Raw genomic sequence first — 19,588 nt, 5'->3', positions numbered from 1 at the left:
TCAAAATGGTCCCATACTTGAGATCTGGATTCTAATGTTTTCCTTTTCCTTGTACTTTCCGGAACAAATTGAGTTACGGTAGGATTAGATTGTAAAGGAGGAGCTTGATGACTGTTACTTCCGGACTGAGATGTGCTAATTTTTTCCATCTATAGTTCTAAATAATATAACAATATATCAGTATGCTAGAAGAATTTGATGAATAAACAGTAAAAACCCTCCCAAGTCCCAATCATGTGCAAAGGTGCAGATTGAAAATGAAAAGGGTATATAACTATATATGATGGTAGAGTTATCCAGGCGATCGAGTATGAAGACATAACTTATCTCTAGTTGGTAAGCATAGCTGCTCTGTATAAATCAACATCTAGTTGCATAAAGCAGTATACGAATTTGATGATCTTATTTCATATCAATTATTATTAAACAAAACAAGGGTAATCATGTAATATGCATCATTGGCTTCTGAAATTTTATAGTTTTCGGTAGACTAGCATACCAGAATTGTTTGTTGTATCAAGTTCGTTTTTGTAAACTATTCTGAGTTGATCATCCATCTAAAGAGTTAAACCATGATTAGCAAACTAGTATTTAGCTAGGACATATGGAGGGATATTTAGCTAAACGACCTCCTAACATAATAACAAGAAAATCAAGTCGAGCCTGTTATCATATTGCAGCAACTGTACCTAAGTTTATAAACTTGTATACAGCTGGTTCTAAATATCCCATCTGCCCAATTTCCCATTATAAAGCTGCAATTGAGAAAGATCTAGGCTTTGCATCAAGATAGTGGTCACGCATCAAGCTAACTAGACCATCAAACACATCTGATTTTTCCGTATCAATTATCAAATACATATGAAACAGTGTTGCCATAATCAGCTGATCTACATACCAGTTAAACATAATTATGAACGGTGACTTACCTTATACAATCACGACATAGTATTTACAAATGTGAATGGAAGAAGTTACTTTTTACGTTTAGAGCAATTAACAATTGAAACCATTAAGGAGAGTTCTTTTTACATTTAGAGCAATTAACAATTGAAACCATTAAGGAGAGTTCCTTTTTACATTTAAAGCAATTAACAATGTGGGGGATAAGAGTAGAAGAAGGACCTTACTGTTAATATGTTAATCGTCGTCACTCGTCAATGCCCAGCAGTCAATCGTCGACAGACGGCAGTAGCCGGTCGGAGTCAGACGGCAGTAGTCGGTCGGTCAGTCGGCGGTCTGTACTATGTAGTTTACTAGTTTGGACTAGCCGTATTCTCTTCTCTTATCGCGTCAATTTTGAGTTTTGATTTTGACCTAACATAAGTCGCTTCAATTTTGACCTAATCTATCTATAATAAGTCGCGTCTTTAGTAATTTGGGTAGTTCGGGTTTCGGGCGGGTTCGGGGGGTGGGTCGTGAGATCCTACCCGATCCGCCATACTCGAGTTATATTTCGGATTCGGATTCGGATTCGGATATCGGGTGGTTTCGGGGCTATTTCTTTCGGTTCGGGTCGGGTTTCATCGGGAGGGTAAGTCGGGTAACTCGGGTTGGGCCGGGTAACACTATTGATAAAGATAAACCATTGATTTTTATCTTGTTATTGTTATTGCTAGAAAAAATGGAAAGATTTTTTAAAAGGAAAACATCAACACCTGAATCGAGCTCCGCTCCTTCGATGCCCTACGAAATTGATTTGAACAATCTTCCTTGGGATCCAACCGATAGGAAAAAGATTTTGGAATATCATCCTAATCAAAGGGATGAAATAAGGAGAAAATATTTGCTTAGAGGACCTTGTCAACCACGGGATCATGCATTTCCAAAAAAATATGTCGGGAGTAAAGGAAGACGTTTTTATCCGGCTTGGTTTGATCAATACGCTAATTGGTTGGAGTATAGTGTAAAAACGGATAGAGCTTTTTGTTTGTGTTGTTATTTGTTTATAGATCATTACGTAGGACAATGTCGGAGTGATGATTTTGTAACAGATGGTTTTAATAGTTGGAATAAAACGGAGAGACTTGGTCTTCATGTTGGCAACATTAATAGTTTTCACTATAGAGCACTTAAGAAAGGTGAGGATCTAATGAGCCAAGATCGATCTATTGCCGTTGCCTTTCATAAGCAAACTGAGAAGGAGAAGAATGAGCACCGAATACGTTTAAATGCTTTAATTAAGACTTGTAGATTCTTGTTGAAGAATGCATTGCCCTTTCGTGGTCACGATGAATCTGAAATGTCTATTTCTAAAGGCATGTTCTTAGAAACATTAGCCTTAATTGGTGATTGCAATGAGGATGTAGGTAAAGTTATATTAAAAAATGCTCCAAAGAATAATCAAATGGTGTCTCCAAGTATTCAAAAAGATATTGCTGCTTGTTTTACAAATCAAATACTTAACTCCATTCGTAAAGAAGTTGGTGATGATGTGTTCTCATTGCTAGTTGATGAGTCTAGTGACGTTTCTAAGAAGGAACAAATGACGGTGGTTTTACGATATGTTGATGCACGTGGTATTGTGAAGGAGAGATTTTTTTGGTGTTGTTCATGTGACGGGGACATCTTCTTCAATTCTTAAATCTGCCATTGATACTTTATTTGCTGAACATGGATTGAGTTTGAAACAGGTAAGAGGGCAAGGTTATGACGGAGCAAGCAATATACGCGGTGAGTTCAATGGATTAAAGGCCTTGATCTTGAATAAAAATATCTCGGCATATTATATCCATTGTTTTGCTCACCAACTTCAATTAGTTGTTGTGGCGGTTGTAAATAAACATGACGGAGTTGAGAACCTTTTTAATATATTAAGAATGGTGATCAATGTGGTGAATGTTTCTTACAAGCGTAAAGACATGCTTCGACAAAGTTACAAAGATAGAGTGCAAGAAGCAATTGGTAAGTGTCAAATTTATAGTGGAACAGGGAAATACCAAGAGCTTTCTCTTATATGAGCCGGAGATACACACTGGGGTTCTCATTACAAAACCATTTTGAGCTTGATTGCTTTGTTTCCAAATGTTGTTGAAGTGCTCATGTATGTTGAAGAGGACGGGGATAATGGTTTTAGTCGCACTCAAGGAACTAGTATTTAAGCATATTTGAAGACATTTGATTTCATGATTTATTTGCATTTGATGTTTCATATTTTAGAGGTCACAGACTTGTTGTCACGGGATCTTAAAAAAAAGGATCAAGATATTTTGGAAGCGGTTTCATTGATAAGAGGAACCAAACAACTATTGCAACAATTTAGAAAAACTCGTTTTGATCCACTTTTGAAGAAAATGTATTCTTTTTGTGAAGCAAATGGTATTAAGGCTTTGGATATGGAAGACCGTTATTCAAAAAAACGGAAGACAAAGGACCAACATCACCAATTGTCATTATTACAAGTTTGATATTTTCAACACTGTTGTGGACATGCAAATTCAAGAGATTGGGGATCGATTTAGTGAGGTAAGTATTGAATTACTTAAAAATATAGCAGCTTTAAGTCCATGCGATTCATTTTCGTAGTTCAATGTATCAGATTTATTGAAGTTGAGTGAGTTGTATCCTCAAGATTTTAGTCATATGGAAACTATAGGGCTTGAGAAACAACTTAACATGTACTATTTGATTGTGCGTCAAGATGAAAAATTTGCCAATTTGAGTGGTATTGCCGAGCTCTCTAGATTGCTAGTGGAAACAAAAAAACATAAAACCTATCCTCTAGTGTATCGGTTATTGAAGTTGGCTTTGGTTTTGCCAGTTGCTACTGCAACAGTCTAAAGATGTTTTCCTGCTATGAAGATTGTGAAGTCAGATTTGTGCAACATAATCGGTAATGAATTTTTGAATGCTGTAATGATATGTACTATAGAAAATGAAGCACTTCTCACAGTTTCAAATGATGATGTAATTACTCAATTTAAAAAGATGAAGAGTCGTAGGGCACAGTTGTAAGAGGTAACTTTTTATCATTTTTGTATGACATTGAAGTTAATTATTATTATCTTATATCATGCCCCCTACAATATATTTTTCTGCATCTGCCACTGTGTCCTCAAGGCCCACACAGTACATCAAATTCAAAAGGTAAATTACAATAATCGTTTAATAGGTTTATCAAAAATTTTGGTTTTTGCCATTATCTTTTCGAAATCATAAATATGGTCACTAAAGTTTTAGATTTGCTGCAGAAATGGTCCATTGACGTTAGATGATGGACATTTTTGTCTTTTTATCTTTTTATCTTTTTATCTTTTTATCTTTTTATTATTTTTTAACGAGTCCTTGTAATATATGTATAACTTGTTAAAATATTTATTTACAAAAAGAAAAGAGAAAAAAAACCAACCCCATCTCCATGCCCTCTCCCAAACTCTAACGAGGTTACAACCACATCACTCTGCCATTAAATGTTTTTCATGCTACTTTATCATCTTCATTGTATTAATTTTAGAAAAGAAATCTCATCTAAATGAGAAATACTTGAAACAATTTCATTTTTACATATAAACAAATATATAAGAGACAATTTCATCAAGAATTATATGAAACAATTTCATCAGATGAACAATTCATTAAATTAAACAATGAAATCAAATGATGAAGATAGTTTGTATAGTTTGTACAATTAGTTTGGTTTGCAAAGTAAACCAATATATATATATATATATATATATATATATGGTTGGGTTCACGTGAGACCAAGGGTTTTTCATGAGACCCGTAAGACCAATTTATATTCATTGATCAACTTTATAAGCTAATGATCTAATGGTCTAAAGTTGCACGGTGGCAATTTTGTGATTATTGAGAAGTCTCATGGAAATTTTGTGATTATGAATGTTCAGATTGTAGATCTAATCCAAGGGTTGAGAATTAGTCTTACAGATCTTACGAAAAACTCTTGGTCTCACATGATCCCAAGTCTATATATATAGGGCCATGATCAAATGTTAACCAAAGTTTTTGTGTTAACTTTGTTAACCGATCTTGGCCATCCAATCTTAAAATAAACGGTCAAGATTAATAGTGATAAAAACTTAATTTTTAAAGTTTAAAATTTAATAAATCCAAGTGAACAAGGATGAAAGGGGCTTTTTGGGAAAAAAAATATTTAACATTTCAAACACGCATCTATCAAATCAACAGTTACGTATCACTCCTCTCAAAACCATTACCCATCACCATACTATTCGCTGATCAAAGGGCTGGAAATCTGGTTCAACATCTTCATCAAACAATGGTTGATTTGGGAGGATTTCCCGTCGATCACAACCCATTACGAGGTATGTTAGCAAAATTTAGGGTTTTTATTATCCTTTGATGAATAAAAGCACTCGATAACTTATGACTTCTAACTTCAGTTAGGATGAAAACGAATAATTAAGAGGACTTATTTCTCAAAATTCAAAAACACCATCGACACCCATGTTGATGTCGATGCAGAGCTTGAAGTGAAGAAAACGATTGATGTAGAAAGTATAGAACAAGCTGTAAGACAAGGGATGGACTTGGAAATCGTAGCAACCCAAGGAACCACATGTAAAATATTGCAATGTTATGATTAATGTACATTGTTATTGTTGGGTTCTGTGAGTCCACGAAATGATCAATCTTCATAAATCTCTATGAATCAATGGCAGATTAAGATAATCTTCAAGAACACTTGAGAGGAGAGTTGAGAGCATTTGTCAAATAGTCAACAGTTCTATTATGAACGTAATTTTACAATTGAGCTCTCTCCTTACAATTACACTAAAGACAAAACTATATATAGGGTCAAACTAAAACCCTTCTAGTCAAAGTCAAACTTACTTACAAAGTCAAACACGATATCTATACAATTATAGATAATTATTAACTTTCAAGATGAATACAATTTAACATTGAAATTCAGACCCAACATTCTCCCCCTTTATATTTAGGCTTGAAAGAATTTATGCGCTTTGAATCTCGTTTGAACTTTGTCATATTAAGCTCTTTATGACTTCTTCAAAAACAATCTTCACTTTGAAATCTTCAGACGATCTTTTGTTGAGAAAATTTTCTAACATTCTCCCCCTCGAATGTATAACAACAACGATCTTCTTTTTTTGACAATGAAGAATAAAATCAGCAACAATCTTCAGAAACGATCTTCAAGATATGATCTTCAAATAATCTTCTTCAGATAACAGATTCTAACATTCTCCCCAAAAATGAATTTCTTCAGATAAAGAACAAACATTCTTCCTCAAAAATTAAACATTCTCTTCCTTGAGAACTCTCTATCAGTAAAATTCTGTAAAGATGATCTTCCCATTCAAAAACTCTCAAACACTGTAGCACAGGAATAATCTTCAGTAATAATCTTCAGACACACTCCTTTGAGTCTTTTGTCGGCCTTTGATGTTACTCCCCCTTGATTTTTATATCATACTCCCCTTATATCATCCAGAATTGATCATTTCATTCATTATTTCATACTCCCCCTTATGATGAAATGAGAATCACTAGCATCATACATCAGAATGAATGAAATCTTCAGCGAGAGCCGTCAATTCATAAATTGTAAGCAGATCTTTTCAAATCCATTTGTATAATCTTTTCAGATTAAGAGGATGGGAAAATAACAACCAATTTCAACTTATGAAATTGTTTTCAATCTTATAAAAGATTGGCCTATGAATATAACAAATATACTTGGTACAACGGATGTACTTCATATATGAGACTTTTTGAGGTTCATCTCACCAGGTCTTCCATTCAATCATCGATATCTTATAAAAGGAAATCTATGAAAGTTTCGGCAAAATAACATATAAAATGCAAAATCTCTGTAGTGTAGAAAAATAAAGCAACATATGTTTCTGTTTAGGCTCAAAAAGATAAACCGTACGGACTATACAAATTTATCAGATTCAATATGTGATCAAAAAGACTTGAAGGGGGGGACATATATCCTTCTGTTTCAATATAAACTTTCTTTGAATGAAAAATTGATAGATGGTGAGCTGCATGCCACAAGTGTTATTGAAACACTTATCTATTAAGAGATAAATGAGAAGCTGGTGGGGTTGKGACAAGAATTGGCTTGGGCTTTGCCTTTTTCAATATTAGTCTCCAAAGAATTGAGTACTAATAGATTATGTGGTATGCTCGGTATTTTGAAGTTTAGAACATGATTCTTGTAATCTTTTAATCGTGACACAACTTTCATCAATTCTTTTGGCTTACAACAACTACCCCTCTCTTTTTCATTTTAAACTCTGCAAATAAACCCTTTTTGAGTTTAAGCTCACTCAGATATGGTTGTCCTCATAGGTAGATTTGTCGATTCTGACATTCCATTGAGGTATTACTGTTAAGCACTCAGTCCCTCCTAAATTTTGTAGTATGTTCAATTGATCACAAACAGTTGATCAAAATAGTATTGCTATAAAGCACAATGATCATGTAAAAATTGATCAAGATATGTAGCTTTGAAGCACAATCAATCAAGGAGTGATATGCAAAATCAGATTATTCATAAAATGAGAGAAATGAATGAAGATCTGTAAGTACAAGTTTACAGATTATGATATTCAAATAATCATGAAAAGTGTATCAAGCAAAGAAAAAAACTATCAGAAAAACAACTTTGATTACAAACGAGTGTATTATCATCGAAAATGATTTTCATTTAAGAGACGTGATAATAGCAGTTTGAAGAATAGCTGAAACAGGTATTGGAATTATGACTGATGAGAAATTACGCAAGTAAAATATCAGGAAATACATGTTCAGAAAATGTACTCGTTTTCACAAAACAGTTCACTTTCCAAAAACTTTATTGAAAAATTTCTAGAGACTCCCCCTAGAAAATAGATTTAAGAAATGTTTCAGTTCAACTCAAAATAAACAAAAATTGGAAACATTTTTAGCACGGGTCATGAACTGAGATATTCAAAAACCATAATACATTTAAGCGCGGGTCCTGAACAGATATATTCAGAAGCCTCATTTGGACAGTTACAAACTTCCCCTAAATTTGTGCATCATAATCATGTTTTATTGATCAGCACTGTAATGACGCACCTGCAAAATCAGATCAAACGGATTTTGGTACCCAAACGAACTTGGGTCCTTCTTTGTTAGTATCAGGTTGTGGGATATTGTAACTGTCAAACCATCTATTTCTATTAGATGTTTTCTTTTTCTCACTTTTAACAGGATGATCATATATGCAGTAGGATCCATACCAGTTATTATTATCATACCTGTTATTATTTTTCCAGCTCTTCTGAAATCTATTGTCTTCAGTCCACCTGTTGTACTGTTTTCTGTTCACAAAATAAGTTGTTTTACATGTGGAGCACATGATTCTTCTCTTGCTAAGATTTATCAAATCATTAGTAGATCTCACAAAGCAAGGAAGAATATTGTTAGTAACAACAGAGTTATGAGACGAAACAGATTCAACTTTATTTACCCAAACACTTTTAACTTTAGAAGAATAATTGGGTGATTCGATGACATACCCTTGATAGTACTGATTAGAAGAACGAGAATACTTCTTAGAAACAGTTGATTTAGGACTGCTAGAATAACTGTTAGATTTAGAACAGTCATAAAAGCTTGTTTTACACTGTGAAAGAGAACTAGTTGAGCTTTGAGCACATGAAAAGTCTTTAACTTTCTTTAAAAGCTGGTCTCATTCATCAGCAACTAAATCATACTTCTCTTTGAGTTCAGTTCTCATTTTCAATTCAGTTTCAAGTTCTGTTTTCAGATCAGACAATTTCTTAGAATTATCTAGGAGTTTACCTTCTAACTCCTTCTTTAGCTTCTCAAACATCTTCTTCTCTTTATCAAACTCTGATCTCTCTTCATCTGAGCTGCTCTTTTCATTCTCAGAAGCAATATCGAGCCATTTTTTTCTTTTTTGCAAGCTCTTTAGCCATTGCTGCATATTTCTTAGCAGTATTTCGCATTTCAAGAGCAAACAACTTCTTCTCTTCGTCCAAAGCTTTCTACTTTTTAGCAATGCAGTCAGAAAGTTCAAGATTCTTGCTCAGACATTCTTCTCTGATTTCTTTCTTTTCTTTGTCAATCTTGGCTCGTTCCAAGATGATTAGCTGCTCAAAATCAGATATCTGATTCAATAGTATTTTAGCGTTCAACTCTAGAGAGTTGATCTTATTCTCATAAGATATGCGTTCAGTACCAAATTGTTTTTTCACTTCAATTATCCTTTTCTTCTCCTTTATAATTTCTTTTCTTTCAACATTCAAACTCTGTTCAGCTTCCAAAACCTTTTTCTGTTCTAATTCAAGTGACTTCCTTATCTCAATCAAAACACTTTCTGACTTATGAATTTTCTCAGTGAAATTTTCAATCTCTATATATTTCCTTGGAGAGTTTCTCTCAGTCTGTAGTGCACTTTGAACTTCTTGAAGTTTATTAAACATATCTTTATTTGATTTACTCTAAGTTTTCAATTCTTCATCATACTCTTTTCTTACAGAACTCAGAGTGTTCTCAAGCTTTTCAATTTTATGCAAAAATTCTTCTTCAACATTTTCTCCCATTTGTGTATTCTCCCTTCTTAAGTTTTTAACTAAATCCTCATTAAGAAAATTCTCACAAAACATATTGACATACTTTTCTTTGTACTCAAACAAACTTTCCTCTAATTTAGAAATCTTCTCTTTCAATTCTCTGTTCTCCTTCTCAAGATAAACTGTCATTTCAAAAATCAACGACTGATCAAAGAATCTTATGCAATGAGTGAAATCAGTCAAAGAAATCACAAAACAACAAAATCTTTCAGATACAATCCGTAAGCTCAAAAAATATCAGAAAAGCTCAAAAAGTGTTGAGAAATCAGAAAATCAGCGAAAAAGGTTAAAAATCAGTAAAAACAGTCAAAAACTGTTGAAAACTGTTAAAAACAGTTAAAAACAGTAAAAACGGTTAAAACTGATAAAAACAGTTTACGCGACACAAATTAGTTCAAAAATCTCAAAAAACAGTTCAAAAACAGTTAAATCCTCAAAAATCAGTAATTGGTGAAAAAAAACTTTTAAAACGGTTCAAAGGAGGCTCAAATCCGGACACTGGGATGGGCAAATTAGGATACGAGAGAATGAATCACGACCAAGAGACCAATGAAGCAAGCTCAGATAAGATTGGTTAAAGCAGTGTCCAAGAATGGTCTAAACCTGACAGGACAATGTCCGAGGTCTACCTAAACCGGGTGGCCTATATGCGATTAAGGTTAAGGTGAGGCTGTTTTTGGGTTAAGCTGCGAGCTACCAAGGAAGTAAATCCGGACAAGACTATTTTAGCCGTTTAAGATCAAATACGGACACAGCCTTGTCCGAGGAAGGGCTTGCTACCAAGACAGTGCAAGATCCGGCTATAATGTGACCGAGTTTTACTAAATCGCACAAGCCTATGTGCCATATACTACAAATACCATTAGACTATTATGCTATTTAAATTGAACAAGACAAAAGGGCGAGAGAGGTTTCTTAAAACGGACAAGCCAAGTACGGACAAAAGGTCAAGAGAGTTGCCTTGAATACGAGCAAGCTAGTGTGCGAGAATGCTTGATTTTGGCTAAGTCTGTCCGAGTAGCATTCAAATTCGGACACAAAGTTGTTCAGGGTAGCTCAAATCCGGCTGTACCTTTTCAGCAGGGATGACCAAATCTATGTGCAAGGATAAGCGATTTAGTCCAACTCGGAAGCCTTGAGAGTGAATCCGGATAGAATGATGATCAATTAACACAAATACGAACAGAAACTTATAGGTTATACCTATGACCATATACAACCAAAATCGGACAAACAGGTATGCAAATTATCATGCTCAAAATTTTCTGTGTGAAATCGGGTTGACTTGTGCGATTAAAGCCAAGAACAGATGAAACAACAAGCGATTAGATACAAATCGAACACCTTGTTATGCGATTTAGGTTGAAATCAGTCAGGGTGACGTGTGATTTTGATGAAACCGAACAATGGTAGACAGCGATTTAGAGGAAATCAAACAGGGTATGCGATTAAAGTGAAATTGGACAGGGAGGTCTTCGATTTAGGTCAAATACGGTTAGGTTGTTATACGATATACTCCAAATCCTATTGAATCTTTGATCGGTTTAGTCAAGTATTGGATATCACAACCTGCGATTTAGAGAAAAACGAACAAGGAAGTCAACGATTTAAAGAAAATCGAACAAGGAAGTCTGCAATTAAGGTGAAATCGAACAAAGAAGTCTGTGATTAAGATGAAATCGAACAGGGGGTTCTTCGATTTAGGTCAAGAATGGTGAAGAAGATGAGCGATTTAAGCCATCCGAGAAACCTTTGAGCGAGCTATAGCCTAATATGGATGGACATTTGTGCGGCTATTGTCCGATCTAGGTAGAAACCGGATGAAGAGGTCTGCGATTTAGACTGTGAACTTGAAGACTTTGAATACGGACAAACCAGACAGTTAAGCAGACAAGATGGTGTCCGAGTTTTGTTAAATCTGGACAATATGATATTCGATTTAGATGAACAAGGTTACCAAGTCCGGACAGAAGGTTGTCCGTATTATCAAGCTAAAAAAAATTCTAAGGCAAGGCTAAGTCTTGAACAATGTAAAAAAAAATTGGTTGAAGCTTTGTTGACCGATTTGGACTTGAATTTTGGCAAAACAAAAAAAAATTGTGCGATTTAGGTGGAACTTGATAGGAAAACATGCGATTTAGAATGAAATATGGATAAAACTGTGTCTAAAACACAAAAACACATAATTTAAAAAAAAATGGATCAAACATTGAATTTTTTGATGAAATCTTCAAGAACACCAAAATTTTAAAAATCCACAAATTTGATCGCAACTCGAAAAAATAAAGATCAAGACACAAATCTTTGGGAATAACAAAGATGCACAATATGATTACGCACATTTTGATCTTGTTTTTAACCCAAAAACACAAAAAATTGAAAAGAACTCAGATCAAAAAGTTTAAAAGATGAAGAACACAAAAGAAAAAAAAATATGAAATCCAGAAAATTTTCTTCAACAAATCTTCAAATCAATGATTACTTCTCATGATTTATTTGCATAACCTGCTCTGATACCAAATGTGAGTCCATGAAATGATCAATCTTCATAAATACCTATGAATCAATGACAAATTAAGATAATCTTCAAGAACACTTGAGAGGAGAGTTGAGAGGATTTGTCAAATAGTCAACACTTCTATTATGAACGTAATTTTACAATTGAGCTCTCTCATGCCAATTACACTAAAGACAAAACTATATATAGGGTCAAACTAAAGCCCTTCTAGTCAAAGTCAAACTTACTTACAAAGTCAAACACGATAACTATACAATTATAGACAATTATTAACTTTCAAGACGAATACAATTTAACACTGAAATTCAGACCCAACAGGTTCTTGTTTAAAGATTTGATGAATCGATTTTCTAAAGAGGTTCAAGTTGGTTCATGATTGATTTTCAGTTTTTAGGGTGCAAATTATTATAATTTTTTACATATAGCATGTTAGGCTCAATATGTGTTCATATTTTGGTCCAAATGCACATATATGCAAACCTGGGTTCGTATTCGAGACAAGGGTTCATACATGGAATTTTGTATTGGTAATTGTGACAATTTCTCATATCGTTTGGGGGTTGTTCACATGGGTGTACATGTGTTCATCTTCGTTGATATGTATTCATACGGTCACATATTTTCATCATCTATATTATGTACATATGTCTCACACTATGTTCATATATGTTACCACCTGTACGTGTGTGTCAATTTCTGTTATTAAGTTACACAAAGGTTCATATAGCTATAATTTTGTTCAAAAAATAAAGAAGTGATCATATAACATAAGATGTGTTTGTATGGTTGTCCGAAGGTTTACATTGCTGAATTTCTGTTCATATCGTGTTCACAAGTGTTCATCACATATAAGTTGTATTGGTGATTTTATATTGTGTTAAGTAAGAGACATATAAGATGAATTGTAATTGATGTATAGGTTTTAATTTGTAACAATAGATGAATAATGCATTCATTATGTGTACATATTTTTGCTATTACAATCATAATCGTTTTGATTACGTATATGCAGCAGGTTAGGCTCAATATGTGTTCATATTTTGGTCCAAATGCACATATATGCAAACCCGAGTTCGTATTCGAGACAAGGGTTCATACATGTAAATTTGTATTTGAAATTGTAACAATTGTTCATATTGTTTTGGGGGTTGTTCATATGGGCGTAGATGTGTTCATCTTCGTGAATATGTGTTCATACGGTCACATATTTTCATCATCTCTATTATACCATTATATTTGGACTGAATACTTTTGTAGTTGTTCACACATTGTTCATTCCTTGTTCACAAAGATGTTCGTATTTACTCAATAATACACACGTAGACCAAGACTTGAATAAAAAACACATACAACATAAAGAATGGATCATATAACAGAAAATGTTTTTGTATGGTTGTCCAAAGGTTCACATTGCTGAATTTCTGTTCATATCGTGTTCATCACATATAAGTTGTATTGTGATTTAATATTGTGTTAAGTAAAAGACATATAACATGAATTGTAATTGATGTATAGGTTTAATTTGTAGCACTAGCTAAATGATGCATTCATTTATTTGTACATTTTTTTGCTATTACAATCATAATCATTTTGATTACGTATATGCTGCAGGTTAGGCTCAATATGTGTTCATATTTTGCTCCAAATGCACATATATGCAAACCCGGGTTCATATTCAAGACAAGGGTTCATACATGTAAATATGTATTTGAAATTATAACAACTGTTCATATCGTTTGGGGGTTGTTCATATGGTGTAGATGTGTTCATCTTCGTCAATATGTGTTCATACAGTCACATATTTTCATCATCTTATTTTGTTCATATGGTTCTGTTATAATTAAATGTGATATTCACAACATCTAACTATATCACGATACAAAACCCTGTGGTTATCGATGCAGATTTAAAAGTGATCAAATCGATGGTACTACAAACTAGTAAGCAAGCTGCGAGAAGAGGGAAGGTGTCGAAAAGCTTAGGCAATCAAGGACCCACAGGTTCATTACTGCAAGGTGATACATATTATTAGACGAACTTTTTAAAATATTGATGTTGGTTGATGGAATATAGGTCTTTGCGTCATTCACCTCACGACCTATATTTCATATTGTCCCTTAATCATCATCAACATCGACATGTCCATATATGTTCATTGGCAACAAATTGCATATCTGTGTTCAAATATGTTCATATTGTGTTCATGTGAAATCTGATTACGCCCTTCAACAGTTTTGGTCACTGAATATCTACATCAAACACAATCTGTCCATATTGCAAATATAATGATCCCTGATTTCGAACGTTTGAAAATTTTACCTCTAAGAAACTCACGTAATGACAATATAATGGTCCATGATGTTTGTTAGTTAACTTTTACGTATTTCGTTCATGAATGCAGATTTCCAGCAGGACATTGATTTCAACGATAATGTTCACATTGAAGTCAAGGCACGGACAAAATTCAGCCGTGAGGATCAAAATTTGAAGATTGACCATGGAAAGCAAGCAGCAGTTGAATAGAAGAATGTAAAAGGCTACTCAATAGGAACTAGAACCAGAACATCCCCCAAGACGTTGTGGGAGACGGTAAAATCATTGAAGTGATTATTACTACATCTATACCGGGAAATTAGGTTGTGGTGTTAACCAAAGGGCAACCATCAAGGAGATGGGATTTGAGTCATTGCTACATAAGACTTTAGACAGGATTCCATCGAAATTAGGTCATTATGTCGTCGATATGTTAGATACATCTACTATGACAATATAATTGAGGGATGAAGTAATACCAGTTACGGTCAAGTCGATACACGAGGTACTCGGATTGCCAACCGGAGGATTAGATTTGAATTCGATTGAACCATTCTCATGAAATGATGCAATCAATTCAGCATAGCGAAAACAGTTCAATAAGGATAGGATGAGACCAAAGGACGCGATGAACGTGGTTCACAGTTCAGATGACGCTGGTGTGATGTTCAAGTTGAGTTTCCTTGACATCATGGTTAACACTCTTACCGAATGCAGCAGGGTGGGTGTTTGAAATTTAGGTTTCTTGACCCGTGTTCATAGCTTAGACATGATTCCAAAGATTGGCTGGTGCAAATATATATATGATTGCATAGCGACGAGCAAGATGTGTTGGAGAAGAGACAGTCTTTTGTCATTTTACGCAGGCCCCTTAACATGTTTAATGGTAAGAACACAACAACTAAATCAAGAATTGTCTCGTCTTATTAAATAACTACTATGTTTACTTTTTACAGTTGCTATATGTTCAATCAACAAGATGTGACAGCATTCCAATCCAACAACAAACACATCCCTTAAGGGCTTGGACCCTGGATCTACTAAGGAGAAGACAAGATTTTGAACTTAGTAGAGGGGGGTTTGGATACACTCAATTGATACGTAGTAAACCTGTTGAGCAAGGAGCGTGTGACCAACCAATTCTAGAGCATAATTCAATAGAGGACATACCTAAGTCTAGTAAAGCTAAACAAGCAGAAAGTCAGAACTTGAGTAAAGAGATAACTTCTAAACTTGGCTTCCTTATTAAGCTAGAAAAGTTATGTTTCATGTTATTAAAATAATTCATCCAAGCTGATTACAGGTTCACGCATGCCTATAATTGTATATCGCTTTATCTGTAATGATTTGAAATGAATATACCTGCTTGTGTTTGTTAAGAATTTGAAATGAAGTCTAAAACGGAACAACTGCTATAAATATATATGAACACAAATGATATCCAGAATGCACTCCTATGAAGAACATAACCTTGCGATAGGTAGAGTCATAGTATATGTCAAATATATATGTATATGAACATGTGGATGCACCTGTTGAACATCACATAAAATGCGTAAGAACGCAACCTAACGACAGTAGAATAATAGTATTTGTCCAAATACAAAAGTATATAAACATATATATTCACCCGTTGATAAATACATATATGCGTGTTAGTTGATGTGTACAGGCATATATGCCAATCAAACACTCTGTTAATTCAATTGATGTGTTTAATATCATAATATGTATGCATACATCAACACCCTGTTTGATTAAGCTATATCCCTACATAATAAAGGATTTTGTCGAGATTAAGTGCTTTTTTTATCTGAATTTAGCAACGAATGTAAAATGATTGTTTGGTAAGAATTATAAATGACAAAAATTACCATTCTTACCCAGTATCAGAAAAATCTGGTTAAAATTACAAGGTTGAACTCATTCATTTCCATACCCTGAACTACTCAAGTACTCACCATTCTCTTCAAAATACTCGATCAACCACTTCAGAAACTTGTCGCTGCTCACGGTCTCTGTGTCGTATATGATACAACACTGTCTCCTTGCACGAGTCATGACAACATTCATACATCTACGATCACTCAGAAACCCAACCTAGAGTATATATAGTACATATAAACTTAATATCAATTTTTTCATTCGACCATATATATGAGTTTAGCCGGAACAAATACCTCTTTCTTTGAGTTTGATCTGACCATTGAAATGATAATGGCTTCTTTTTCCCTTCCCTGGAAGCCATCCACAGTTGAGATTGCCACTTCTTTTAACTTGTCTTCCTTAGTTCTCAGTGTTCTGAGTAATACAACCAACAAAACACAAGACAACCAACGATCCAGAAATGATTTTTATTTGAAGATGTGGGTTTTTTTTATGACAACACTTGATCCGGCTAAAAAGGTCTAGGCCACTAATCATAGCACAAAACGAGTTATACTTTACCTGTGCTGAATAAGGGGTAATGATTCCGATATCAGAAGCATGAACTCCACTTTGAATGAGTCTTTTGGCATGAGCTATAGCAATCTCAGCTTCACCTTCATTTAATGTGCTTTCTTCTTCATCCTTTTTTTCTTCCATGTCACATCTACAATAGAATAGTAGTAATAGCCAAATTACACAATAAACAAACCATCAAAATAATTTTACTCAACGCTAATTATATGACAAGATACAAGTGATACTACCAATATGCATACCCTGCAATGTCTATGAGAACAAGAGTAGGTTCTGCTGAAGAAGATTTTTGTACATTCTCGAGTTCATGTAGCGTATGTCCAGCAACACTTGTATGAGCTTTGATCTATAATAATTATAGTAACATATATAATCAACAACAATTAGAAGAATTCATCGTGTTACAGTGATACTCCCTCCCTCCCCAAATAAATGTCCACAATGAAATTTTAGAAATGTATAATTATTACACTTTTTAATCAACTAAATGACAATTTTACCTTTAATAATAATTGAAGTAATGAATATTTCCATCTCATAATTAAGGTAGAGTTGGAAAGTAAGCAACTTATTTTAGGATAAACTGAAATAGAAATATGGACGCTTATTTTTGAACAGATGGAGTACCTTACTGTTGTAGAGCTCCTTAGATGACCAGTTCATTATAAGTTCACGCATGCGGTACTGGACAGTGAGCATAGACATGACTTCATCTCCATACAAGTCCGCAAGGCGCTCGAAGAGAGTCTTTCCGAACCCTTTTTTTCCAGCTTCAAGACTCTAGACCGTCGGAGGAAGTTGGAGATGGTCCCCAGAAAGTATACACCGAGAACCCTGTAAAACCAAATTAGATCTACTCATGCTCCATGCCATAAAAGTCTTCTTTGGAGTCATATACATCTAAATACCCAATCAACACTGAAATAATTGGTGCCCTTTCCATTTTTAGATAACGTACTCGTTTTTGTACCTACTGAAAGTGCTCAAATGGTCTAGAAGGTTGAAACAGTTAATGTACTTATGGCCAAATTTGTTTATGTAATCATGATAGATAAGGGATGGAATCAAGATTTTATATAGTTTCTTAGGTTGTGAAGTAATGGGGATAGGGGGATTATAAAAGAAAGGCAGTAGTATTCTTTAATGCTCTATAAAATCTTTTTGCTTTGTTACCTTTAGTAGAGCAATCTAGCAAGCTCCCTCAAGTGCTTGAGCAACTTCATCAATTATCACAACATCAAATGAAGTGCCATCTAATTTTCGTGACAATGAACTTGTCAGTGTGGTTAGAACAACATCTGTATTTTTTATTACATCTGTAACATCCAACTGCTGCCTCTTGCACTCTTCTTTGGAAATCATCTTGAGCTCCTTCCGAATATCCCTCTTTGTGTTTCTGTCTTTAGCTTTCAACAACTTACCATACAAATCCTGCAAGATCCATCAAGATGAGATGGAAGAACAAATTTCATGGAAATTAAAAAACACAAGAATAACATTCAAATAATTCATCCGAGCTGATTAAAGATTCACACATGCCTATAATTGTGTATCGCTTTATCTGTAATGATTTGAAATGAATATACCTGCTTATGTTTGTTAAGAATTTGAAATGAAGTCCAAAACGGAACAACTGCTAAAAACAAATACGAACACAAACGATATCCAGAATGCACTCCTATGAAGAACATAACCTTGCGACAGGCAGAGTCATAGTATCTGTCAAATAAATATGTATATGAACATGTAGATGCTCCTGTTAAACATCACATAGAATGTGTAAGAAGAACACAACCTAACGACATCAGAATAATAGTATATGTCCAAATACAAAAGTATATAAACATGTACATTCACCCGTTGATAAATAATATATGCGTGTTAGTTGATGTGTAATTTGGTACTTAGTCCCTTGATAGATCTTATTGTTAAAGTTGTTGCCGTTGGGTTGTGTACTATGAAACCTGATAATGAAGTCAAATATGAAACAACTGTTATATGTAGATATGAACATAAAACAACTGTGCATGCCATAGTAACGATGTCCACTTATCCGAACTGTTCACGTAGCTTGTAAAACAGATACACGAGCTTCATCTCATGCATGATGTGGATACTGTTGTGGCTACTGGTGTTCATATGTACAGTGGTTGCATTTAACTGTCTACAATCTATTTTCATAGTGGTTGTTCTTTTGAATCAGCTGCTTGTAATAAGTAGTGCCATGCTTTGATAAAATTTTTAATTCTTGGGCTTCATAAAGTGGTAATGTTCCAAATTTTATGCCATCCTATGTTCAATTTGATCCTACCATTGCGTGCTGAACATCCAGATATGTGAATATGTGAACATCAAACACACAAACTTGAATGCATGATAGTTGATGCTTTCACATACTTAATTATTATGTGTTTCTTGTGCTTTAAGGTTCATGAATTTTTTTCAGGAATGCATAATAATCATGGGAAAGCGAGTTGCAGATCTGTGTTCTTCAAGGTCGGAGACAGCCATGATGCTGCAATCTTACGTGGAACTTTTTCCCGGTGACACAGCTTTTGACAAATTCAAACATCAATTATCAAGCATATTTAAAAGGAGCATGTGGGAGTCCCGACAAGATCTAGGTCAACATAGTGACACAACATTGAATAATGAACAAGAGCCACTCAGTTCAAAGATTGCTACAGGATCAGGGGAACATGTTAAAGAATTGTCA

The 19,588-nt window shown here is 34.3% G+C and overlaps 1 protein-coding gene and 1 pseudogene across 1 annotated transcript; one reads left to right on the top strand and one right to left on the bottom strand.

Annotated features, from left to right (window-relative positions):
• The first annotated feature begins 1,137 nt into the window (after positions 1-1,137).
• Positions 1,138-14,619, top strand: LOC112524850 (zinc finger MYM-type protein 1-like). The gene is made up of 5 exons (XM_025134797.1): positions 1,138-1,237; positions 1,953-2,309; positions 2,451-2,524; positions 2,634-2,904; positions 14,498-14,619. The coding sequence occupies exons 1-5, from the start codon at positions 1,138-1,140 to the stop codon at positions 14,617-14,619; spliced, it is 924 nt and encodes a 307-aa protein (XP_024990565.1).
• A 1,713-nt stretch (positions 14,620-16,332) lies between these two features.
• LOC112524849 lies at positions 16,333-19,011 on the bottom strand (annotated as a pseudogene).
• Positions 19,012-19,588: the final 577 nt, after the last annotated feature.

The sequence above is a fragment of the Cynara cardunculus genome (genome assembly GCF_001531365.2).
Source record: "Cynara cardunculus var. scolymus isolate 2C chromosome LG 13, CcrdV1, whole genome shotgun sequence".
Classification (NCBI taxonomy): Eukaryota; Viridiplantae; Streptophyta; class Magnoliopsida; order Asterales; family Asteraceae; genus Cynara; species Cynara cardunculus.
This window is presented reverse-complemented; position numbering and strand designations above follow the sequence as displayed.

Coding starts and splice junctions, on each gene's coding strand:
- LOC112524850 (XM_025134797.1), top strand. CDS start 1,138: ATGTTAATCGTCGTCACTCGTCAATGCCCAGCAGTCAATCGTCGACAG. Junction 1,238..1,952: donor AGTCGGTCGGTCAGTCGGCG/GTCTGTACTATG, acceptor ATTTGTTTATAG/ATCATTACGTAGGACAATGT. Junction 2,525..2,633: donor ATGTTGATGCACGTGGTATT/GTGAAGGAGAGA, acceptor AGTTTGAAACAG/GTAAGAGGGCAAGGTTATGA.